Consider the following 24,471-nt stretch of genomic DNA (forward strand, 5'->3'; position numbering starts at 1 on the left):
CGGTTCAATCGATCAATTTCCCAACATTATTTGAGAGGGTGTCAAAACCGGGTCGACGGAAAGGATCGCAAACGCGCGTTCAAGGCTTTGTTTGCAAACTGCATTTGTTGTCGCCAAGGCCCATTTGCATATGCGTTCATGACACGGCGTCGCCGTGTGATCATTTCGCCGCGATGGAGATTCCGTGTGCGCAAACACAGATGGAACTCAAGTCCAGCATCATTAACACACCCGGCCGGGAGCATTTGCGCACGCTCACATAGATAGACAAGAATACACACAAACACGTACGTGTTGAGGGCCGCGTGTCATTTTGGAAGTCGTTCAAGCGTTGGCTCAATCTGCTAAATCTCCATTTCTTTCTTTTTGCTGGGGGCCTTCAGGGCTGCGGCGCGCTCGCATATGAAATTGCTTACATGGAACGGCGCCATGTTTTTCCAATGGGCCGGAACATATTAAGCGGCAAAATGAATAGCGGGTCTCCCGGACACCACGTGGCGGCGTGCGCTTAGCCTTCGCTTCCTTTTCTCCCTGCGCTCCATCATTGCGACAGCTGTCACTCGGAGAGCGCCCGTCGCCTTGTCTGACAATTTGCCACGTGTGTGTACCAGTGGCCTTCAAAAAGGTTCAAATCTGCTCGACTGCAGCCGGAAAGGGCGGCGGGGCGCTTTTTATACTCGTTGTCCGGAGCAGGACGGCGTTGCCATCATGTACGTCAACAGCCGTTATCTGCCGTAAATATGCCGTCTTTTATGCCGCCCAGCAGGTACATGGCGGCGGCATTAAAGCGGGGGCGGTTTGGATACATCGCGCGTGGAGACACACATGCATATTTATGCGGGTGTGTGTGTGTGTGGGGGGGGGCTCATTGGTATGCTGAGTGCTCCTCTTCCCTTGTGGTGCTGGGTGGGATAGGAAGCATCTGTCACCTCTGCAGAGATCCAGCATGCAGCCAAATTAACCATTCCAGTGCCGCATCACCTGGGGGGAGGGGGTCGTGAGAGAGAGAGAGAGAGAGAGAGAGAGATTAGTATTCGATTGGTGGAACTCCTTCAGGTGGGTGGTGCTTGTGACAAGGGTGAAAGGGAGGGGGTCAGCGCATACATGCATGAGGGTTCCCGGCGGGAGGCGTGGCCTTGTTTCCGTGGAAACCCAATCCCTTGCTCAGCTATTGGTGGGCTGGGGAAATTGCTGACATGAGCCATCTCTCTCTTTTTGGAGTATCTCTCTCATAGGTATCATATATAAACACACACATTCTTGCTTGAACGTTTTTGTGAGGACCGGGTAACTCCAGATAAGGAGTGAGGACCAACCACCCTTTCTGAACCTGTGTTACATTTCAACACTAGATGTCCCCTAACTGCGTTTCGCATTTCTACTGCCGCTAAAAGCTTTTAGAATGAAAAACTTGTGAGGACCGGCCAAAAGGGTGTCACTTGTCGAAAATGTCCTATAAAAGCAGAGTGGTCATCATAAGAATAGCAATTCAAACGCACGCACGCAAACGCAATGCATCTATTTATATAGCGCTTTCTTTCACAATGATCGATTTTCTAAAAAAAAAAAAAAAAAAAAATCATGCCAAATGCCACATTGCTTCCGAAAACGCGGGTGTCAAAGGTGAGCAGAGTAAAGAAGAAATATTTTATACGTGCGTACGTCCTCCGGGTGTCATTGAGTCGCGCCAAGGTCCGGCTGCGGTAAATTAGCTGGCTTTTTAATTGCGTCTGTAATAAATGAGTGTAATTAGTCAAGGCTCTTCCTCAGCCTCTGCTGCCTTGACATAATCATCTTGCGAAAGAAAAGCGCATGTCGTGGCCATACTTCATCTGTGTGAGGCCTGGAGGGACAGGAGGGATTCTCGCTCAAGGAGCCCCTAACTGCCTCCCTTCTTGGGAAAAACCCAACCAGACAAAAGGATCTTCCTTTTTGTCCATCATTTGCCTTGTAGGTTTTGGAACCGACAAGCCAAATGATGGACAAAAATGGAAATGTAGGCGGCTTGACAGCTACCTACGTTAAATGGCGATTATTACTGTGGCACGTTTTAGCGGGGCATCCTTTCTGGTGATTAAAAAAAAAAAAAAAAAAAATGGTGATAAAAGGGCAGCAGCAAACACGCACATCCATTAGCAAAAACTTAGCGCCGACATTTCACAGTGGCCTGACACGTGACATAATGTACGGCCGCGTTCCGCCAGAAGCATCCTGACGCCGTCATGGGTGAAATTTAAAGTCCCTTTTCTTGCCAAGAGGAGAATGACGCCGACTGCGTGTGCCTTCTATTGTCATATTACACGCCGACAAAGCCTCAATCAAATTGTCAAAGGGGGCCAGAGAATCTGCTTCACTCCAACATTACAAACAAAAAAACAAAAAAACAAAACCCGTCTTTTCTTATCTGCCATTTACAGATGCAAGTTTACCGCAAAAGGTCGCGGACAGAACAAGACAAGCACCCGGATAATGGATGATGCACCCGAGGGCCAAATAGGCACGCGGGACGTAAGGGTGGTCCAGTGACACGGCTTGATGGGCCTCGCCTGATAGGATGGGACAAAACTGAAAAATGTTGCTGCGAGCGGGGGTTGGAATCCACGCGCCGATGAGGCCAGCGTTCGATCCCTCCCCGCACCGATCCATCAGTGTCCAGCGGCAGCCCTTTGACGGCCTTCCCGGGTGTCGACGTGGTCACATCGCTGGCGGGACCTCGCCAATCTCTGTCAGGTGACATAAGCGTCCCGCGTGGGGGTCACTTTCTTTCGAACGCCGCCATCATAGCCCCGTTTTGTACACAAGCTCTACAAAATGGAGTCAAAGCGCCGCCGATGTCACCAATCAGGAGAACAGGTAACCGTGACCGCTCTAATCCCTCGGCAATCGAGCGCTCGTTCATCACTGCTGAGGGGAGGGGAGGGGGGAGACGGAGAGGGGGGCGGGGGAGAGTCACAGACGGGGCCAACAGTGCAGACAAATGGCCCCCAAAATTCAGTATTAATCAGCTACTGATTTGCTGCCCCTTTCAAGCCAATACCACTTAAGGGAAGGAGATAGGAAGGAGGGGGCATGGGGGGGCGCCACGGGAAGGAAAGAAGCCGAGATAAAGACGCAAAACTAATGAAGGAACGACAGCCAAAGAAAAATCAGCAGAGTCGCTTAGTGGTTGCACTGTTGGCTGAAAGGCTGCTCGGGTGCTGATGGCTGCAACGCCGCATACAAACGCGCAATCACGCGCACGCGTTGCTATTGCGAGCCGTCCAACGCGCCCCAAGTCAGTGGGAGTTGATCAATAGCCGTGATGGAAACACATTCAGCTCAGATGGATTAAACGTTACACTGGCTCCGACGTTATTTTCCCCATAAAGAGAAGGCTAATCAGAGACAGACACACATACACATTGAAATACACACACACACACACACACACACAGAGTACATAACATGTGTATATACACATATATAGACACACACATATATGCAGATACACATATAACATACATGCATCTATATATACACACACACATACATATATATAGATGTACATATTTGTTTTTTCTGAATAATAAAACTATTCTAATGCTGTAAAAGAGTCTACTAATTTATTGGAATTTTCACAATATTTTTTTCTGTGATCATATTGGTGAAAACGCTCATATGTCTACATACATGAACATAAATAAGATTGATGTGTTAAAAACAAAAACCTGCGCTCCGTGCTCCCAAAATGATCAATTTTAGAAACCACCGGGCCCAAGGAAAAACAACCAATGAAAAAGGGGCAATCATTTGAAGTGCATTGGCGTAGCCCCGCCCCCTCCCCCCACAAGCGTTACCTTGTGCTTGGGCGCAAGGTAGAGAGAGAAGGTGAACGATGGCGCCGCAACCATCTGCCATTGACGACCTGCTTGCTGTTCGCTCATCTTCCTTCGCCGGGGTCGATGCGGAGAAGCCCCCTCTTTCCTTCCTCCTCTGCAAAGACAAGCAAGAAAGTTTGCGCTCGATTTGTGACCCGAGGCGTTCTTTTTCTTCACACGCCTCCACCGACCCCGGCGGCGTTTGGACACGCAGGCCGCGGCCTCCTTTCGTCCCTCTTGTCACTAAAGAAAACGAGCGCACACAAACGCGCCTTCGCGGGCCGTCGGGAGCGCCTTCGCTAATGGATTGTGAAGATTCCAATTTCCCCTCTGCCAGCCAAGACAGAAAACCCTCTGAGCTCAATTACCCCTGTCTTACACAAGACGAGATTGCGGGCGCGCACACTTGGACGCATCCTTTTTTTTTTTTTTTTCGTCACACACACACACACACACACACACACACACACACGCAACGTAAGTAAGCTGCTGTGACATGCAAAGGAGCACACAATCAGAGTCACCATAGCAAAGTGAGAGCAGTATTAGTGCCAGGAAAATTTTAGGTGATAGGAGGGAGTACAGTGATACCTCGGTTTACATTACCTACATTTTGTGTAGTTTTAAGGCATAAAAAAAGTAGAAAATGATGTTTTATGGGGACCTGGGAACGGATTATTCTCATTTTAATGGTTTCCTATGGGAAATTATGTTTTGGGATACACACTTTTTGCTTTACACACTGTGTCTGGGAAGCAATTAAGTTCATAAGCCAAGCTATCACTGTCGTTTAAAAAAAAGAGGGCAGTGATGAGATGGAAAAAAGGGGGTGAAGTCAAGCGTGGAGGAAGGAATACGGGGACATGAACCACTACGGGGCTGAAGAAAGATGGACAATTCACTCTTCCAGAAATTCTACAATTAGCTGAATGTCTCAGGCTATAAATAGCCCCCCCCCCCCCTGTGATGTCAGCCAGTGTTCAGGTCTTGCTCGGGGGGGTGAAACAAAACAATTTAAATTACAGTGAGGCTCCCTTCTTTGTCTGGCTAGCCTTTCGACGGGATAATTACTAGCCTATTCATTCGCGTCGAGTCGGGGGGGGGGGCATACATCACGTCGCCGTGCGGCGGCCTTGCTTTGCGGTGATAAACGCCCTTTAAAAAGGTTCGCCGAGTGGTGGTGGTTCGCTAAGGGGTTGACCATTGATATCAGCTCAGCGTCTGCCACGGGGTTGCGCCAAGAGTCGCTTTTACAGATGAAATAGCCTGCTGACGCGGAGAGGACGAGAAGTGACAGCGACACCTTCCCGCTGGGGGCCTGACGACGAGGAAATGAGCAAGAACGGGAAGCAGAAAAGGAAGAGAAAAAAAAAATAGGCTATTATCTATTATTCAGCGCGGGCCGATCGCCATTAAAAATAGGAAATCCATAGCGGAGACAAATGGAGAGCGGAGATAGGGACCCCTGTCACATGCCTTTTAATTGTCTCCCAGGGCGATAAGAGGAGGAGGAGGGCTTATCAAATTCATCATGCTGCCCGCTTGAAGCCGCCGGGCACGTGTTGGGAGCTTTAAAGCTTCCCGCCTTCAGAAAAAGGGGGAGGGCAAGCAACTGCCAACAAACCCCATTGGAAAACAGCCGCAGTCTGGGATAGAACTTTTTTTTTTTTTTTTTTTAATTTATTTGATCCAAGCGCAAAGATCATCCGTGACTTCCGAGTGAGACAAAAGCAACATTGTACCTGTGAGCCAACGAGCCCCAATGTCACCCAGAAACAATTCAAAAGCCTTGAATGAGCCACCCGCTACCGCCGGCTGACGTGTTCTATAGATCATGAAGACGGACGGACGGACGGACGGACGCTTTTTGTCAACGTCGTCACGATTCACCTGGCGAAACGCTTGGTGAGATCACCAAAATCAACGGCGTCCTCATCAATTGGCGGCGGCCTTGGTGTCAACGTTTGTTGGCAGCGTTTTGAGGCGAGAGTCAGAAGTGCGTTACGATGGAATAGCCTAGCGTAGACTAGCGTAGCATCCTTCTGTCTTTCATGCATGGGTAAGCGGCACCTTTCCCCAAAATAGAGACGTATGATGATCTGTCTGGCGGTTGCGCGAGGCAGACAACACGGCAGTAAGGTCATCAGAATAGTTAGAGGCTCCCGTCGTATAAGATGTCGCTCATTTCCAAGACATAAAAATCATAGTTTGAGCTCTACTGTTGATAACAAAAAGGCATCAATCAAAAAGGCGATAACTGAGGTGACAAATTGAGTGTGCGTAGCGGCAATTGGAAAGACTTGAATGTGACCTACTTGGGAACTGAGATTGACTGGTTAGCGAGCGCAGAGGTTTTCCTGTGCGGAGTTTGCGGCTTCTTCACGTTCCTGCGTGGCTATTCTCCTGGTACTGCGGTCTCCTCTTTAAATAAAAACATAAATACACCCATAGATAAAAGCAGCAAGTCAAAGGTAGCTCATGACAACGCTAATGTTATTTTTAATTCATGCGCTACAAATGCGATATAATCACTTTAATTACTTTCTTTGTCCAGTCACTTGAGTGAATTTAACGATCCAATGTAGCATGTAACTATTTACCTGTGGATCCCATCAGTGGCAGGCCATGTCATTCAGCGTATCTGCCTATCATAACATTCAAAATGTGAAACTTTCTCTAAAGGCTGCCATGACCTGAGCTCACCCCACATTGGGGTTAAGTGTGTGCGTGTCACTGTTTGTTTCCCTACTTCATTTTCACTTTTTGTACAAAGTACATAAAGCGAGAAAGATTGAGCGGTAACAAACGACTCCATTACATTAATGACGGAAAAAATTAAGGCATCGTTAGCAAACGGGTGCTTTTTACGATTGTTACAATTAACCTCGGCTGTTGTTAAAGGTTGACCCCACTGCTCCCTCGGAAGCAAACGGAGAAATCATCACAGATTGCAGTCACCCAAAAAAATATATATATATGTGTGTGTGTGTGTGTGTGTGTGTGTGTGTGTTTGCGCACGTGTGTGGATTTACGCATGTTAAGTGATGGATGAATGACAGTGGGCATGGCGGCTCATCTTCTCCTGGGGGACAGGGTGACAAAGTGAGATGTTACGGCGGAGAGACAGCACAACCACTACCCCGGCCGGAAGAAAGGCACCCGCACACATTCCAGTTTCAATAGTTTTGTGAGGTCCAGATAACTCCAGCTAAGGAGTGAGGATCACCGTTGCTGATAAGTTTAGAGTAGAACTAGCGTTCCATTTGAAGACGAAATGTCAGCCCATTTCCCACTTCAACATCTTTAAAAACAAAGCAATAAAAAGTGGACTTGAAACTGAAATAACAGCAGGAGTGAGGTTTCTGAATGGGTATATTCAAAGTCCTCACCCCTGTAGTGAATTTGGTTAAAATATTGGTTTACTTTTTGTGGTATGAACTTTTCCCTCTCATTAACCACGCCCGCGCACACACACACACACACACACACACACACACACACACACACACACACACACACACACACACACACACACACACACAGTGAGTAAAAAGTGTGTGTATCCAAGTGAAATGAAAATACACACCCAAAAAAATCATTTTGGGTGAATTTGTGAGGACCTCTCTGAAATGATAACAGATGCATATACAGACCCCCTAGAAGCCTTTAGAATGAAAAAAGGTCCTCACTTGTCAAAAATGTTAGTGGTCCTCACAAGACTAGTCATACAAACACCCCCCCCCTTCTCTATCCTTTTAGCCTCACCTCTGTGCACCTCTTCTGTCTACCTGTTTGCACCCCCCCCCCCCCCGCTCACCTCCCCCATGTTCCCTGAAAGTAAGCTGTCTCCTTGTCTTCCCCGCAGCATGAGCTGCTCTCCACCCCCCACTTCATAATGCCACCATTTCCAAACAATGGCGGCGGCATGAATATTTCACACACCTGGAAAAGGGGGAGGAGGTGTGTCACGTTGCCTGGGGAGAGTGTGGCGGGGGAGGGGGGTAAGGCTTTGAGAAGGATGGTGATTTAGGTTGTCGAGGCGCTCGCACGGTGAAGACACGGGCGCGAGCTCCTCTTCCTGAGTCAGACATGGCCAATAAGTCATTCATGGACTGGGGGTGGAGCTACTGGGGTGGGGGGGGGGGCGAGGTGTCAAGCGGAAGATGTGGCAGAAGGGAGAAAAAGGACATTTTTCTTTCATTTCTTCACCCCTCTTCTTATTCTTCCTGTCTATTCTTTCTTCTGACCCTCTCCTCTTCATATCTCCCATTTTATTACCCCCCCCCCACACACTATACCATCTTCTTCCCTATAGCCCCCCCCCCTCCCAACCTTCTCCTTGCCTTCCATCTGTCTCTCTCTTGCTGCAGCAGTGCCCATGCTGCCAGGCAGTATAAATCACATCTCCGGGCTTGGCTGCAATGGGCCTGAAAATAAAAAGGTATAAAAGTGTCAGGATGAGCTACTGGCCCAGAGTCGGATGGGGGGGGGGGGGGAGAATTCCTTTATGATAGGTCTAAATCCTCTCTCACACAAGCACACACATGATTACTTGTGTGGCGCACCTACGTGCACAACATATGCCCCATCTCCAGGGATGCCCCCCCCCCCCACTGCACTCTAAACAACTAACCAGGCTCTGCAACCACATCTTATTTGGAACTCAAATACAATCCCATATCTTGCTTTGTTTTTGGTGGGCGGGGGTTAAGGAGCCAGTGAATAAAAGGCATCATCGTGTCATCAGCGTTTTATTTTGATGGGGCAAGTCAACTAAAAAGAAAAAAAAAAAAAAAAGGATCCCATCTGGCCCTTTTGACAGTCTACCGACGCCATTTTTCAAAAGGGTGGCCGTCATAGGCACTAAGGGAGAATTTTCTACCCGCTCAGCTGGATTTTGGCGATGGGATCTATTATTTACAGTTGCATGATGTATTTTCCATATCTAAGACACACCACACCTTCAATGAACGGATCAGGCTGGTTGCGCGTGCGTGTAAAGCGGCTGACTATTTATGTTGGCATTCGTGCACCTTTGGATATGCTCGCCTACAAAGGCATCAACGCTCGCAGATTGGCTCATCTCCCCCCCTTCCCGCCTGCATTAAGTGCAATAAACTCTGCTCTGATGAGCAAGCTCCCCCGTCGACCTTGGAACTCTGTCAAGTCGGGAAGGGGAGCCGTGCTGTGAAAACGGGGAGGGGGCGGGGGGGGGGGGGCTTAGATATGGAGGAGGGAGCAAGTGAAGCCGCTCAGGAGGCGGCGGCGGCGGCTTGCGCTCTTCGTCTCTCTTCATCTGGAATGCAAATGCGCTTTGGAGAGAAGCAATTACCAAACGGGCTCCCTTCACTCTGCACAGAAAGACAAGCATGACTAGAGAGAGTAATTAATAAGAAGATGGACGGGGGAGGGGGGGGGGAAAATCGGCTCCCAGCGGCTCTAAAAATCAATCGCGCGCACGCGTCGTATTGACGCGCGCAGCAAATCGATCCAATTCTTCACTTATGGCCGGCTTCTCACGGGCGAGGTCAGAGGTCGCATGTCGCTCGGAGTGTTTTTTTTATTTAATACGTCCTTGTTATTTTTATCCCATTCAATGAGAAAGACTTGATGACCTCACACGAGTTGCTCGTCGCCGCCGCCGCCGGCTTTTTATTGCAGTCATTTGGGCGGGTAATCTGTCATTTCCATGAGGCCAGGTTTTAACACTCACTGATAGATGGCCCCCGTGACATTTATCTGCACGCGGGTCGTATTTTAGTCATTAAATGGCTGGCGATGTGCAGGCTCGCGTGCAAAAATGAGTCTGTGTGTTTAAGGAGTGAGACGGCGAGGGTGAGCGAAGGAAGGGCGGCAGCGCCCGGCCGGGCATTGACTTTTAATGAGACAACACGTAATAGCACTTTATAGCTAATCATCCCAAATACAATGCGCATCGCCACCTTTGACCCCCCCCCCCCCAATGTAAGATGGCCGGCGGAAAGCAGGACCGCGACGAGCGGGAGGGGGTCGGGGAAGGAAGTCGAGACTTGATGGGGTTGCAAATGGAGCAAATAAAACGGGTCATGGCGCTCAATTGCGTGGATGGATTTTCCCTTGTTTATTTTAAACATTTTTTTTTTTTTTGACTTCAAGATGGCGCCGCGAGAGTGGCTGCTTTTACAGCAACTCCTGTATTTTCTACTTCTTTCATTCCTTTCACAACTTTGCTGCTGCGAAATGTAAATTTCGACTTTGAAGGGGGGAAATGGAGTCGGCGGGAAGAGCCCAAAGGTGACTAATGTGACAGAAAATGCTCCAATGAAAAAGCGTGGCACGGGCACGGGCACGGAAGCCTCCGCGTCGGCGCCGCCTTCACAACTCAGCGGCCACCCTAATTGCTTGGAAATACAATTTGGGCTGGGCCTTTGTTGGCTGTTTTGGCGGTATGATGCGCTCCAGCGCACACTGGAAATTGACTTATAAATTACAGAGCCCAAAGAGATATGGACGCCGAATGCTTCGTATCCAAATGCCAGAAACCCCCCGCCGATGCACGTCGACACCTCGAAGGGCATCTCTGGAAGCTAGGTTTTTCATGGCCATATGTTAACTCATTCGCTGCCATTCCCTAATTTATTCGGGTCTTTTTTCTTGCGGGGGTGCCGAATAAGCGCTGGTCAGACCTCCGGCAATATTTTTCCTCTTCCACAAGGAGGCAGTATTTGCCTTTTGTCCATGTTAGCACGTTGTTACAGCTTTAGCTGTTGTTAAAGCACTATATAAATCAATATCAGAATCAGAATCTTTATTGCCAAGTACGTAGAACACACAAGGAATTTGTTTCCGGTCGCTGCACTAGTATCACTAGTATCATCCTCAAAAAATTGCCAAGTGGCACTATACAATTCCATTTGGGCTACTGTTCAAAGAGTTAATGGCGACGGGGAAAGAAGAAGCTGTTTAAATGTCTGCTGGATTTGGTGCGCATGGATCGGTAGCGTCTGCCTGAGGCGGTGGGCAGGGTGCGGAGGGTCCAGTATGATTTTCCGCACCCTAGTTTGGATTCTTGCAGTGTGCAAGTCCTCGAGAGTGGGTCGGGCGGTACCAATGATTTTTACGAACTGTCCGTTGAAGTCGGAACACAATATGTATTGTATTTTGTACATCCGCCCTCATTTCAAGCTCATATAACTCCAGATCCATATAGTTTAGGAATTAACTTTGTTTTCTGATGAAAGAAGAGAGTCTAAGATTTCGAACGCAGCATTGAATGTTTATGTAGTCCTAAAATTTCCAACTTTTTGGGTCCTGGAATTGGAGTGAAAATGACAAAAACCCTGGCACTGGAGTGGACACATTTTTGCACGTTGTCTGGCAGTGAATGAGTTAAAAGGTTAGGACCGACTCTCAAAAAAAAAGTGAGTTTTACCATAAAAATGGAGCTAACGAACAAAAAAAAAGCGCCGTCTGGCCGATGTGTTTTTCGGGCTTGGCGCCAGCCTGGTTGTCGCGTCGTCACATCGCGTGTGAAATCACTGACAGCTTCATGATGACTTGTGCGGCTTTACTGTCGGGGTCCAGCTGTTGATGGTGGCGTTTGGGCTGGGGGGGGGACAACTGCCGTCTCCTTTAATGAGCCTTCACTTATGTCATCAGCTTTCAATTTACAGAGCTGTCCGATACCTCTGACCGCCCCCCCCCCCCCTCCCTGCATTTACTCACACACACTTTCAAGCTGTCACGCCATTCGTCAGCGTTGTGTCAAAGTCATTAATTTGCCGTCCAGCCTTACCTGGAAAGACGGCGGATGTCGTCGTTCTTCGGGGGCCACGTTGGAGCCGTAACGAGCAGCGCCGCAAGTCGACGGCTCACATTCCAATCTGCCGAAGCATTCAATCGTGAATACTGACAAATATTGCGACATGTTGGAAAAAAGGGGGTGGAGAATACAAAGAAAAAGGTCAATCGGCACCCCTGGAAGTACGACTTGATGATTTGTCAGCACAGGCGTGCTTACTTACATGATTTTGTTGACAGTGCTGCCAAACGCGACCACGGTGAACTGGAAAATAATCACATGATCGCCACTTATCAGTCAATGCAAACATTTGAATGAAAATATTGATTTGATATTTGGCGGGAGTGCCAGCGCTTTACCTTTCCGCGCAGGGTCTTATGATGTCTCTACTCCCTCTACTGGGCTGCTTCGTGCACGCACAGCACAGCTCAGCTCAGTCAAACAATCAGCACAGTGCTGGAAGACATTTTCTTGAAAAACACTTTATTCATCCTTCAAATACAATATAAAAAAGTTCTTCTCTAAAACATCAGTCGTCCCAAAACACGGCCAACTAATCTCGGGAACGGAGCTAAAAGGATAAGAATTCTGAAATGTTGACTGACTGTACATTTTTTTAAACAAAATATTCTTTTAATAGACACAATAAAATGATGGGCATTGAACAAAATGGGCCGGAAAGAAGAAGAAGAAGAAGAAGAAGAAGAAGAAAAAAAACCCCATCACTCTCTCGTCCATCGACGTCGAACGTGGGCGTCGAGCGAGTTGTTTTCCGAACAAACGCACGATTCCGCATCACTGTCTGAAGGCTGGAACAAATGGAGGGTGCTGTCCACACTTCGGCCCAAGCCCGACGACGACACGCTGCCGGCAGACGCGCGGGGTCAACGTCCCGACGCAAAGTCCCGCAATCAAAATCGTACCTCTCGCAGTCCGAGTCGTACGAGACCCGACGGTCCTCCGACCGGGCGACGCGGCCGCCGTCGAAGCGCCGGATGGCCTCGGCCACCGTGTACCCGGTCTTGCCGATAGCGCACCTCTGCATCTTTTGCACGTTTAGGTCGGACTGGAGGAACAGATGGACCCGACTGTCCGATAGCAACAGCGGCGTGTGGAGAACGCTAGGAAAATGAATTGGATGTCATCAACGCTTGGGCCCCGAGGGTTCATCGGGCTCAGAGAAACGAACATTTTTAAAAACTCCTGCAGGCCCTTCATCCGTCGTCGGACCTGCTCGACGTTCTTCAAGTTGAAGAACGGATTCCTCGGGGGCAACTTGGGGATCTCCCTGGAGGAAAAAGCTTGATTACGCTCATCAAAGCCGCATTCAAATCCAATGGGCGACAACGTACATGATCAGAGCGTTATGCTCCAGGGAACGTCGCAGCCAAACAAATTCACTGTAACGTCGCCTGACCAGCGAGGCCTTCTTGCGGAAACAGATGCTGTTTGTCTGCGAGGGACCAAAGACAATGAGGGGACGGACAAGCGGCCGCCGAGTCGGGACGCCGCGCAAACTCACGTAAAGGCAGATTTCGTAGTCGACGTGCGTGCGCCAGTGGCCCTGTTTGTGGAGCATTGGGTTTCCAACAAAGATGCTGATAAACTCCTGGGGAGGAGGGGGTTAAAAATTGGGGAAAATAAAGGCTTACAGGGCATGTGACGACGATCATTCAATCCCATAAAGTTAACATTTTGGATGCTTACGGTTTTGGCGAGGTTGTCAAATACGGTGTCCATGGTAGAGACCTACAAGGCAACAGAGTGGAGTAAGATGGATGCATCAACAACATCCGGCGATTCCGATGAAAGAGCATCAGACAGTTCCTGGTCAGGAATGACATCACTCGAGTGAAGCAATATTCCTACTTGTGATTTACTCCCCCCGATTCGAATAAAATCCTTCACGATGTCAACGGCATCAACATGGTGGCGGAGAATCTCAATAATCCTGCGCTTTTGGAATTAAAAGATATGTTTCCAATCACGCTGGTCATTTGAATGAAACAATTCCAAGCGTGACAGCTTGGTTGGACTTGCACAGCTTTAGGACTTTGGAAGTGCTCCACTTTTTTCTGTTGACATCAGCAGAAAAGCGAATAAAATGGGGCACGCGACGACAAAACAGGATTAGAAATAATAAAACCTCTTTTGCACTAATGCAGGTCAACCGGCAGAAGAAATGAATCTTTTAGAGTGCAACAGTTTGGAGAGAATTTTAGCCCCTCTTGGAATGTTTTTTTTTTTTTACTGGATGCATTCATTGATGTCAAAACATGACACCCAGGTGTTGTTTTCCGGACACTAATGAGGAACATCATCCTGAGAGGAGTTGAGCCCAGACATGAGCCCAATCAATCAATGAGTGCAGATAAGACGTTGGCCCAAGTCTCCATGACAGTGGAGCAAAATGAACTCTGCCCTCACTCATCTGAGATCCCAAAACATTTTTGTGGCTCTTTCCGAGTGATGATTATTTCTCCAACACTTGATCAACATTGATCATTTTAAACAACCGACAAAACAAACCACGAGTGTCAAAACTTTGATTTTTGTTTGTTTTGGTTTGTTTGTTTTGGCTGTTATGTTATAACTGGAAAGCCGTAGACAAAATGGCATCGTCTCATGATGGGATTATTTATACACAACAAAGATATTTAACTAGCTTTGATATCAACTAGTCAATGAAAGCAGTTGGTTCAACTTATTTTAAAAATAAGACAATGGTAAAAAAACAACAACAACGTACCAGTTATTTAAAAAGGAAGACATCTTGCAATGTCGACGTACAGTACATGATTTGCTTCAATGCCCAAATACACTGTGGTGGGCTACAACTAGGTGTACATATTGTTTAAGGATACATTTTCTTGTCAAGTATTCCATACAATTTCGTTGTTAGTTTGTGTCTTTTTTTATATTTATAATATGAATACCTGTACACGGGGTGCGAACCTTTTTTTCCCCCATCTGAAAAAATTCTGGCAAGGCTTGGCGTCAACAGAAAACAAATGTGGAATGAAATTACGGTTAAAACGGATACCTTTACAAACCAACACACAAGTTTGATAGCTTTAGTAAAGTATTGAAATGGTGTGCCTTACCTTCCTTTCTCTCGTTTGTGTTCAACTTCGAGTGAACTACACATCAGTCACGGCAACTTCCTCACGCGTGTCTGGTCCTGGGGGACGATATAAAAACAAAACAAGATGAGCGACGCTGGATACGAGTTTTTTGAAATTAATATAACTAAGATACGGTTGATATTAGTCCAAAAAAAAAGCCTCACGTGTTGTTCATGCCGGTCTCGTCTTCGGCTTGAGTTAATAGCTAATTGATTAGCAGCTGGTCAGCCAAAAGGGGCGGCGAAAGTCACCTCACAAACAATAAATATCGACAAAATTGTAGGAAATTAATGTGAATATACGGCTCAATATAAATATAATAAAGAACATTATTAGAATGGTGAGATTGACACACCACAGGTAGAATACTTTATATTCAGGATTGAAATATACCTATGGGGAAAAAAAAACAGCGAATATGCATGCACTTCAGGTTGTGAAACATAACCTCTCGATCGTGATAACAAAATGTTCCTTCAAACACCATACAGAGCCATAAAAAGAAATCAATAATGTCCCACCAAAAATAAATAAACCAGTTTTAATCCACTGTATTTGGTTTCTGAACCATATATTCAATTTTATGGAAGCCATCAACGTTCACTTCACTCTGAAGTACGTGAATACTTTTCAATCAGCAAAATGGTTTTAATCACTACACCATTGACGCTTGCAAACTCACATTTTAGTTACAGCCTCAGCTGTTGTTGAAGTGCTATATAAATCAAATATGTATTGTAAAGCTAAGTAAATTCACAAGCACCCGCTTTTAAAATGTGCGTACAGTATGAGGGTCTTTGTGGCTTTTCCAATTCTTGCTTCAAATGCATGATAGTACGGACATATATACGCAGGCTTCGGATCCTTTTGTGCAGTAGAATAAAACACATCCTGTATATTCCAAGCTGATCAAAAACAAAAAGCCAGAAATTACATAGAATTGAATTTCTTTTGAAAAGCCAGAAGAAAAAACAACCCTGGGTATTTTAAAATGCCAGTTGATCTTTGTCAACACGACTGAAATCAATCAATCAATCTTTGGGCACCAAATGAATATGAAACAGGATGGTGATCAACTCTGAAAACAGACAGGAAGTATTTTCCAAACTTGAATCTTGAAACTATAATTGTGACAGAACTTTGATTTCAAATTTTATTTGAAAAAAAAAAAGAAGCAATATTTACAAATAACAAAATAAAACCAACAACGCAACGGAAGAAAAATGGCAAGAGAACTCAGGCGGCGAGATTGTGGAAGCAATGGCAGCTCGCAACCAAAAGTAACTAACGCAATGAGGCACAGGAAGTCGGAACTAGATTTCAACCGGAGAACTTTTGCCAACATCGCCATCTTGGACGCAACGCAGCCCGGCGACACACGCGGCACGCTTTGAAAATGGACTAAACAAACCCCAAAAACAACAACAACAACAAAAAAAAAAAACCCATTCCTACAAGCAGCTAAAACTACAACGATGGGCCAACAAAAGCGAGTCAGTCCTGAGGAAAAAAAGGGGGAGGTGCTTTGAGGAGGAGGCAGCGACTACTGAGCTTCATCCTCTGGACACGAGTGCCATGTTAGCCTCTCCTCGTAGAAGGCGATGACCACTTGAGGGCACTTAGTGTTGGCCTCGCTGGCCGGGACCAGGTCAGCTTCATCAGAGTCTTTCCTGCCGTCAAAATATAAAAAAAAGACATGAACGCAAACGCCTCGATAAATCACCAGGAATAGCATTACTTTGCTAGAACACAACAACGCAGCGCAACGTGGCAGGCAACCTTACCCGAATCTGAGCTTTTTATTTTTCACGCTTGGTGCCGATAAAGCAGCATTCACCTTATTCCCCATGTTAGCACTTTGTTCCAGCTTCAGCTGTTGTTAAAGCGCTATATAAATCAATATGTATTTTGTACATCTGCCCCCATTTCAAGCTCATAAAACTCCAGACCCATATGACTTTGGAATTAACTTTTTTTTGTCTGATAAAAGAAGAGAGTCTAAGATTGATGTAGTTTTAAAAGTCAATATTCTGAAATTGGAGTGACAATGACAACAACCCTGGCACTGGAGCGGCCACATTTTTGCAGTCAATGAGTTGACATTCTTAAGATGAATATTCTTACCATTTCATCAAGAACATCAATTGGCCGCTGCTGTCGGTGGCGCCGATGATTCTTTCTGGGTCGAGTTTCCTGGCAAAGCCTCTGGGCTTCTCAGGCTGCAAATGCAAATAGCGTTAGCCTTTTGCGTATGTACGCGGCAGCAAACAAAAAAACACGTCCTCAAAGATATTGATGAGTCTTTGTTTGTTGCCTGCTGTCGCTATGATGTCACAGATCGCGTCTTACGAATCATCACAATTTCCGCCATGGGCCGGCAACTAAAACAAGTGAAATCTCAACACACACCCGCTCCCCAAAAACACACCCGAGTCCTTGTCATAAATAAATTCACGAGTCACATAAGAGTGGGAATATATTGGATCAAATTTAAAAGGGAATGGCGACATCAAAGTGGGAAAAATACATTCCTTTGGACATGTACTCGGTGATTTCTAAAGGAATGACTTGATCCAATATCTATATCTATTTAATATCGAATGTTTCCAGGTTGAGTGAATGCTGAACGCCTAGCCAGCTAGCTATTTGCTATTTATTTTCTATTAGCTATCTGTAGTCTGTCTGGCTAGCTATCTATCTATCTATCTAGCTGTCTCACTTTCTATCTATTTGAGTCATTCCGGGTTGAGTGAACGCTGGCGTGCGGCCGGTGACGGTAAAATGACCTCGAAAGGCGCTTAGAAATGAAATGGATTATTATTATTATTGATGTGCAAGATTAAAAGTACAAGCTGTACACATACATACATTGTAGCAAAGTGTAATTGTCCAGTAAAAAAAGAAATACAATGACAAAGGCATACATTTGTACCAACTTACGGCATCTTTTTTCTTGGCATCCATGTCAGAATCGTCTGAAGGCGCCTTTCTCTTGAGAGAAACCGCCTTCTCCTTGATGTTCTTTTGGGCTTCGAGGAAAGCGTTGATGAGCTCCGGACAATCCAAGTTGTCCTCCGGTTCCCAAGTGTTTTCAGCTCTGGATGGGGGGGGGGGGGAATAATAATAAAAATAAAAAAAAAAATCCCCCCAAGATGCAAGATGAGAAATGTACCCTGAAGGAGGACTTAAGAGCGGATTAGATGCAAACGTGTTGGGTTCTCGTGCAAGGACACATTTAAATGGGCAGACCCCAAAATGGGGAAGTCCTTTCAACACAAAAAGGGGGAGGAGGGGAAGGGATCGATCGGGGCTGGCAACTCACTCTGTAAATCCTTTCCACTTGAGGAAGAACTCCACCTTCCCATTCACAATCCGCTGGTCCAGCACTTTTTCCACCACAAATTCCTCGGGTTGTTCCTCTTGTGTGTCCTGCTCCCCCTGAGAATCCTTCTTACTCTTAGTATTCTGCTTCTTGCCCATGCTGCCCTTCAATTAAAAATAAACCACCAACAGTAAGATATCAAGTATTCACTCTTCAAGACTCACCAAAACAATTTGTTACGTCTAGACCAGCTTATCCCGCAGAGCCGCGAGATATCGGAAGCCTATATCACACTAAGCTAAGCTAAGCTAAGGGACAACACGTCCGTTTTGCATTTTCCGCCAGAACCTTGTTCTGCGGGGAGCTGTTGCATCCGGATTAAAGAGCCGACGTTGGACTGCTTCTCGTTGGGGGCGCACGAAATCGACGATTTGTCGCGGAAACGGAACAAAGCCGGTAGAAAAAAAATGAACGCAGACGTTCAAGCTGAATTAACCCCCAAGTTGCGTTAACCGACGCGTCGAAACGTCCGCTCAAGGGAGAACTTGGACGGTTACAACGTGCGCACGCACGCGCGCGCGGCGGTGAGCCTTTTAACTAGCTCAAAGAAAGAAGCCTTTTAAATAAGAACAATTGCTAGGGCGCGTAGTTTCCTTCGTGAATGCGCAGGCTTTCGACTCACCTAAAAAAAACAATTCGTCGCAGTCGGGCCGTGGAAGGTGAACACGCGGTCGGCTTCTTTATCCAAACTAGAACGGGCGCCAAACAAGCTAGCTAATGGCGACCGGAAGCCCGGACAGAGAAGGGAGGTCGCCTTTTGTTGTCGTCACTTCCGGGAAGCGCTCCGTGATTTCGACTACGACATACATGGACCCGGCGACGGATTTCGATGAATATCATTTGAATATCGATGTCGTCATTCAATTTAATTTTTATCCAACATATTTTGTTAGATTACCTAAAATGCGAACAACTCTGGTCTCCGAAGCAGCTCACGTTATGGTTTGCCGCGACTAAAAAACGTCGCATTCACAATGCAGGAAATCCAAGAGATACGCTTTGTTTATACGTATTTTTAATCAGAATCATGTCAGAAACCATCTTGACGAAAGAAACAGACGACCATATTCAACAACACCATGCAATCAAAGACATCTGACCAGCGATGACGGAGGGAAGGGGGGGGGGGGGGCATTGATACCAAGTCAAGTTAAAAAGTAAACACTTGGTCAACCCAGATAAATAAAAATGGGAAATGTGAGAATCAAATAAAAAATGGAACAAAATCATTAGCTTTTTGGAAACTGTGCAGAATGCCTCAGGAAAAAAATAATAATAGAAACCACAGCAAACTCGAGCTATATACCTTTCAAACATTCCCTAACATCAAATGTGATTGTACTGTATCTTTAAGGGGGGGGGGGGTTGTTTACGATCATATTTTACCAATGATCGGAGTGATAGTTAAAGCGCACTTCATGTTTGTTTAACTCAACTTTTAAAAATGAACTCAGGTGAAAGGGTAGAAAATAATGTGGCCAAATCTAAAAAAATAGCACAAAGGGTGCTTGAAACAATGAATGAGGATTTCAAATGTGCGTCTCATGCATCCAATGCAACTTAAGGCCCTCGTTAGTTTCATCGTTGCGATACTGTTGACATCATCAAGACAGACGCAACACAACCCCTCATCTTATTTTCAACTCGCAAACACTCGCAAAACAATCCCCCAAACTGTAAACATCAAGTGTCATTTAGCATTTATGGCTTGCCGTTTGACAGCTTTTGATGCGTCGGAGCATTTCTTGCACTTTGGAATAAATACAACCTGCCGGGAGTCATCGCGAGACTGAGAGGACGCATTCAAACCAGACGTCACGTGACGATGACACGTAAACATGGCCGCCGCCATTTTGACATTTGCAGGCACGTGAAGCGAGTGGTTTGCATCCTTACAGTCTTATCCGAGCTTAGGATGTCCATCCAGTGTGTGAGCTACATTTACCCTCCCCCCCGCCCCCCAGGAGTCATTTTCATCTTTTTTTTTTTCTTTTCGAACTCTTTTGTTGAGTTTTTCCTTTTTTTTCTGAGACTCCCCAACAGCAGCGGTTTGACAATCCCGCCGCCAGAGAAAGAGCAAAAAGTTTGGCTTGAAGACAGCCTCACTGCTTTTTGCCGCCCTTCTTTCTCTTGTCCGTCTTATTGGCGGCGGCGGCGGCGGGCCTTCTGACGGGCCGAACGAGCACCCGGCCGTCGGCCCCGCACGCCAGGGTGACTCGGTCCGGGTCGAGCGGCCGTCCCGAATCATCTCGGAGGCGCGACAGGACGTCTCTGGTGAGCCGGCGTATCTGCTGTCCCACGGCCCCCGCGGTCTTGGCCGTGATTTGTTTGTCCCTCAGCAAGCGCTCCCTTTGGGCGCGGAGCCGCTCCACCTCCTCCCGGAGCCCCGCGATGGCGTCCAGTTTGCGCTTGCGGCAGTTCTGCGCCGCCAGTTTGTTCTTGCCCCGCCGCCGGATGTCCCTGAGGAGCGTCACCTGTTCGGCCGAGAAAGCGCGGCCGTCCACGATCTCCAGGAAGTCCTCCACCGGCATGTTGACGATCTGCGGGACGGAAAAGGGGATGCGCATGGCGCGGGCGCGCAGCTCGTCGCGGCTAAGCTCCCGCCGCTCCGAAGCGTCTCGGCCGCAAGCTTCCTCCTTGACGCCTTCGCGGGGCAGGTTGAGAAAGGCCGAAGACGAGTAGCTGTGGTCGTGCCGCACGCGCTGGCTGAGATCCGCGCGGGGCCACAAGGCGGAAGGCTCCAAAAGACCCTTGGCGGGGAGGGAATCCACCTCGCTGCTGTAACCCGTTGCTCCGCATTCATCTTCGCACGAGACTGACGACGACGACGACGACGACGACATCTCCGACGAGCCTGAGCCAGCAAAGACAATCGGGAGAACAACAACAATCAGACATTTCATTTTCAAAACTCCCAACTTTACACTTTACAGTCACAGGATCGCTTCTTCTAGCTAGCTTTCTATCTATTTGATTTACTTCCGGGTTGCGCGAACGCTGGCGCATGCGGCTGCCGCCGCTCGCCCGCGGAAAAACTTAGCCTGTGACCCTGAGAGCCCCGAATAGGAATATGAGCTTTTATTTCCAATCTCAAATGTTTGCGGCGATGAAAAAAGAAAAGAAGGTACCTGGGGAAAGCGGACCCCCAGAGCTGCTCTCCAGGGAGAGTCCCGAATCAGAGTCCAAATCCTCCAGGCGCTGCGGGTCCATCATCATCAGCGGCGGCGACTCAATGTCGTCCAAGCCCTCCAAGCCCAATTGATTGATGTGCTCAAAGACGGCCTCATCCAAGCAGCCGCCCGGCGCTCCTCGCGGCGACGCCGCGCCGCTCAAGCTACACACCGAGGCAAACGGGAGCGCCGCCGGCACCGCGTTTGAGCCGCCGGATTCCTGCCGCAAAAACGGCCTCCGCCGCCCGCCGTCAAATGCTCCGCCGCCGCTTTCCATGGCGTCCAGCAAAGCCGAATCCAGGTCCGCGCCGTCGCTGCCGTCAATGTCCAAGTCCGAAAGGCGCTCGGTAACCAGAGCGTCCAAGTCCTGCGCCGAAGTTGGGCGCTTTGACTTCATTGGCAAAAATGAAATGATCTGACGACGACGCGACAACTTACGTCGATGTTCCCGACGGGCACTGAGAGGAAACGGCTCCAGTGCCGATCCAAGTCGGCGGCGGGCGGCGGGCGACGCGCTGACTCTGACGGGGCGGCGATGCCATCAAGCGCGCACTACGGGCGCACCGTATACAGTAGATAGCTTAAGCGCGCTCGGCGGGATTCCCTTCCCGCAGCGCCCAAGTCCCAGAGAATTCCCTGAGCCGGAAGGTCCGTACCTCTTGTTCCAAAGTGGAACTGAGTGCCAGCTGAGTGACCGCGGCAGATTCTTGCTCCTCTTTGACGACATCATCGTTCTCGTCGTCCTCCTGGTGCAAAGACAGATGGTGAGGAGTCAAGTTTTGAAAGAAGAGTCAAAACAGGCTCAGAAAAAAATGTCTCCACTGCGAGACTAATAAAGGCAAATCCAATCCAATCCAAAAACAAGACATTTTCTTGAAAAAAAAAAAAAAAGACCAGATTCTCCGGCTTATAAGGCGCAGGCAGCCCCAATGAATGCTGTCTTTCCAAGTTTTTTTTTTTTTTGGTCACAAATAAGGCACACCGGGCCTTTTTTTTTGTGTTCAATCAAGAAGGCCAAGCACTTGCTTGGCTGCTCACTTGTTCAAAAGATGACATCACCAGGTCGCTCGCTAGACCTGGTCTAGGTCTTGAAAAATAATGCCACTTGTCAGACAAGCGTCACGCACGCACGCACGCAACGCACGCCGCCTAACTAACGGTCAACTGGTATTGTTCCCTATTTAAAAAACCCACGGGCTGGATTGAGGGATGTCGTCGTTTCACATTCTGCTGACTTCACATGCTCAGAATAGCCTGCCTGCCTGCCCTGTTTGTGTAACCGCCATCGTTGCCCATTTCAATGGAGTTTGGGATGTGCTTTCTTGGTGCAAGTACAGCAAAATATACTGTTTCAGGTGTCAATACTTGGTTTTTGGGTTAACTTTTACTCCCATCCTCGAAAAACAGTAGCCTGTACTTTTAACTCCTTCCTTTGTCAGAATGGGCTGCTTTGTTTTTGTTATCGCTGTGGGTGTTGACGTGTTGAAACTATAGTAAAGTCTCGTTATATCGATATCGGATCTATCGATAGTCCCGGTTATATCGATACTATTTCTATGCACGCACGGAGAAAATTACATGCAAACAGGGTCGGATATATCGATAGTCCCGGTTATATCGATATTTTTTCGGACTCCCTTGAATTTCGATATAACGAAACTTTACTGTATATAAGTCGTGTAGGTGGAGAAGGGGGTAACGTCAACAAGTGGCTTTTCATGCTACAGAGTTATAAACACTAGGATCAAACGATGTTCTTGCAAATGGTGAAAATCCGCAAGTGATACCTCCCCCCGGAGAGGCGCCAAAGTCATACTTTTTGTTGCTTCACAACAGAGAGGCGCAGAATGGCTGACTGCCGATACAGAACCGCAAATAAATTGTTGTTGAATGTAACATAACATACTGAGCGTCAGTTTTTAACGCAGTGTGTCATGTTTTACTTTGTACTTCTATTACAGTACAAAGAGTGAGCGCAGTACTTGTATTTGCACATTTCTCCACCGAGGGACTATTTATAGACTTTCTGATTCTCATTTTTACGTGATGTTTATGCAACAGTTAACTCATTCACCCCCATTCACGAATTTGTTCGGGTTCGGTTTTTTCGGGGGGATTTTTTTTCTTCCAATTTCACAATCACTCTACTTTTACATGAGAGCTTCCGCACATTTTGCACAAGTGCCCGTGTTCCTACTTGACGTCTAGTTGCATTGAGTCACTTCCTTACTTTGCCGAGCTTCATACATCGTCTCGCGACATACTCGCCTGTGTTATCACCGCGCTGACACGAGGCCCGGATGGCCCGGATGGAGATGATCGCCGAAGCTCTTGGTTCCCGTCATCGCCGGCTCGGTAGCTTTCAGGGTCGGGCCGGGTGTCTGCGCCGCCGCTCGTCGAGGGCCGTCCGCGGTCGGCCTTGTCAACGGGTGACACTTGGTGCACCGGCCACGCGTTCAGCTGCGTGGGGAACCGAGGGGAGCCCAGAGTCCGAACCTCCTCCAGAAGCCGGCGACTCGCAAAGAAGTAGTCCGACTCTGGGCGTTTGGGGTGCACCGCGTATCCCCCGAGAGTGTCTCTTAAGTTATGGAAAGGCGTCTGGGAGTAGGCTGAGCTGGGACCCAAGTTGACCTCAATCAGAGGCGGGTAGTAGCCGCTCAAGTAGCTGTCGAGGTCCACGCGAACTCCAACCAAACTGAGCAGGATGGTCAACTGAATCAGGCCTTCTGTCAAGTATTTTTTCGCGACTTGCATTTTCCAAATACGTTGGCGCTGCGAATCAACGCGTGATGCCGCCCTCAACACGTCCTCTTTTTTTCCCGAGTGAACAAAGGGAAAAGCTTTTAACAAAGAAGCAGGCAACGAGCACGCCTTCCCCTGTCAAGACAAAGAGGAGCGAGCGAGCGAGCGAGCGAGCGAGCGCCCGTACCGGCGAACTCGTTGGTTAGCGAACGCTATGCTAGGTACCTTATAAGCTTTATGACCAATTACCGTAAACCTCTTGGAACAAACATCGCGAAACACGATACCTTTCAATCCCTTGTTGTAGACCGCTTGTCGTTTTAATGGTCAAAGCCCAAAGACGTCATTAATGTTACGTAAAGTGCGCTGTTGATAAAGCTCAATGCGAATAACGCTACAGTGCTTCACAGAAAAA

The 24,471-nt window shown here is 47.6% G+C and overlaps 3 protein-coding genes across 7 annotated transcripts; all 3 read right to left on the reverse strand.

The window, feature by feature from the left end:
- Nucleotides 1-892: 892 nt before the first annotated feature.
- On the reverse strand, nucleotides 893-14,813 carry LOC148883309 (sorting nexin-10A-like). 4 transcript variants are annotated; one of them, XR_016118641.1, is made up of 11 exons: nucleotides 14,742-14,813; nucleotides 13,345-13,386; nucleotides 13,160-13,246; nucleotides 12,990-13,090; nucleotides 12,827-12,925; nucleotides 11,997-12,758; nucleotides 11,861-11,901; nucleotides 11,632-11,744; nucleotides 6,173-6,278; nucleotides 3,837-3,972; nucleotides 893-981 (listed from the first exon to the last, which is right to left on the reverse strand). XR_016118641.1 is itself a non-coding variant. In XM_089023486.1 (6 exons), exons 1-6 carry the CDS (start codon nucleotides 13,375-13,377, stop codon nucleotides 12,360-12,362), a joined length of 660 nt encoding a protein of 219 aa, XP_088879612.1. In that variant the 5' UTR covers nucleotides 13,378-13,667; the 3' UTR covers nucleotides 12,227-12,359. The 4 variants fall into 4 exon arrangements, 1 of the variants encoding a protein (XP_088879612.1); XR_016118640.1 differs by lacking the exon at nucleotides 14,742-14,813 and having other exon boundaries at nucleotides 13,345-13,667; XR_016118642.1 differs by lacking the exons at nucleotides 893-981; nucleotides 3,837-3,972; nucleotides 6,173-6,278; nucleotides 14,742-14,813 and adding an exon at nucleotides 9,070-9,208 and having other exon boundaries at nucleotides 13,345-13,667.
- A 1,088-nt stretch (nucleotides 14,814-15,901) lies between these two features.
- Nucleotides 15,902-18,892, reverse strand: LOC148883310 (chromobox protein homolog 3-like). 2 transcript variants are annotated; one of them, XM_088986971.1, is made up of 5 exons: nucleotides 18,767-18,892; nucleotides 18,085-18,248; nucleotides 17,703-17,859; nucleotides 16,887-16,981; nucleotides 15,902-16,432 (listed from the first exon to the last, which is right to left on the reverse strand). In XM_088986971.1, exons 2-5 carry the CDS (start codon nucleotides 18,240-18,242, stop codon nucleotides 16,306-16,308), a joined length of 537 nt encoding a protein of 178 aa, XP_088843097.1. In that variant the 5' UTR covers nucleotides 18,243-18,248; nucleotides 18,767-18,892; the 3' UTR covers nucleotides 15,902-16,305. The 2 variants fall into 2 exon arrangements, with proteins under 2 accessions (XP_088843097.1, XP_088843098.1); XM_088986972.1 differs by having other exon boundaries at nucleotides 18,085-18,243; nucleotides 18,767-18,891.
- Nucleotides 18,893-19,061: 169 nt separating this feature from the next.
- nfe2l3 (nfe2 like bZIP transcription factor 3) lies at nucleotides 19,062-24,471 on the reverse strand. The gene is made up of 5 exons (XM_088986969.1): nucleotides 23,583-24,471; nucleotides 21,971-22,060; nucleotides 21,753-21,866; nucleotides 21,273-21,681; nucleotides 19,062-20,998 (listed from the first exon to the last, which is right to left on the reverse strand). The coding sequence occupies exons 1-5, from the start codon at nucleotides 24,066-24,068 to the stop codon at nucleotides 20,247-20,249; spliced, it is 1,851 nt and encodes a 616-aa protein (XP_088843095.1). The 5' UTR covers nucleotides 24,069-24,471; the 3' UTR covers nucleotides 19,062-20,246.

Source organism: Hippocampus bargibanti, linkage group LG20, assembly GCF_051943395.1.
Source record: "Hippocampus bargibanti isolate YZ-2025 linkage group LG20, ASM5194339v1, whole genome shotgun sequence".
Taxonomy (NCBI): Eukaryota; Metazoa; Chordata; class Actinopteri; order Syngnathiformes; family Syngnathidae; genus Hippocampus; species Hippocampus bargibanti.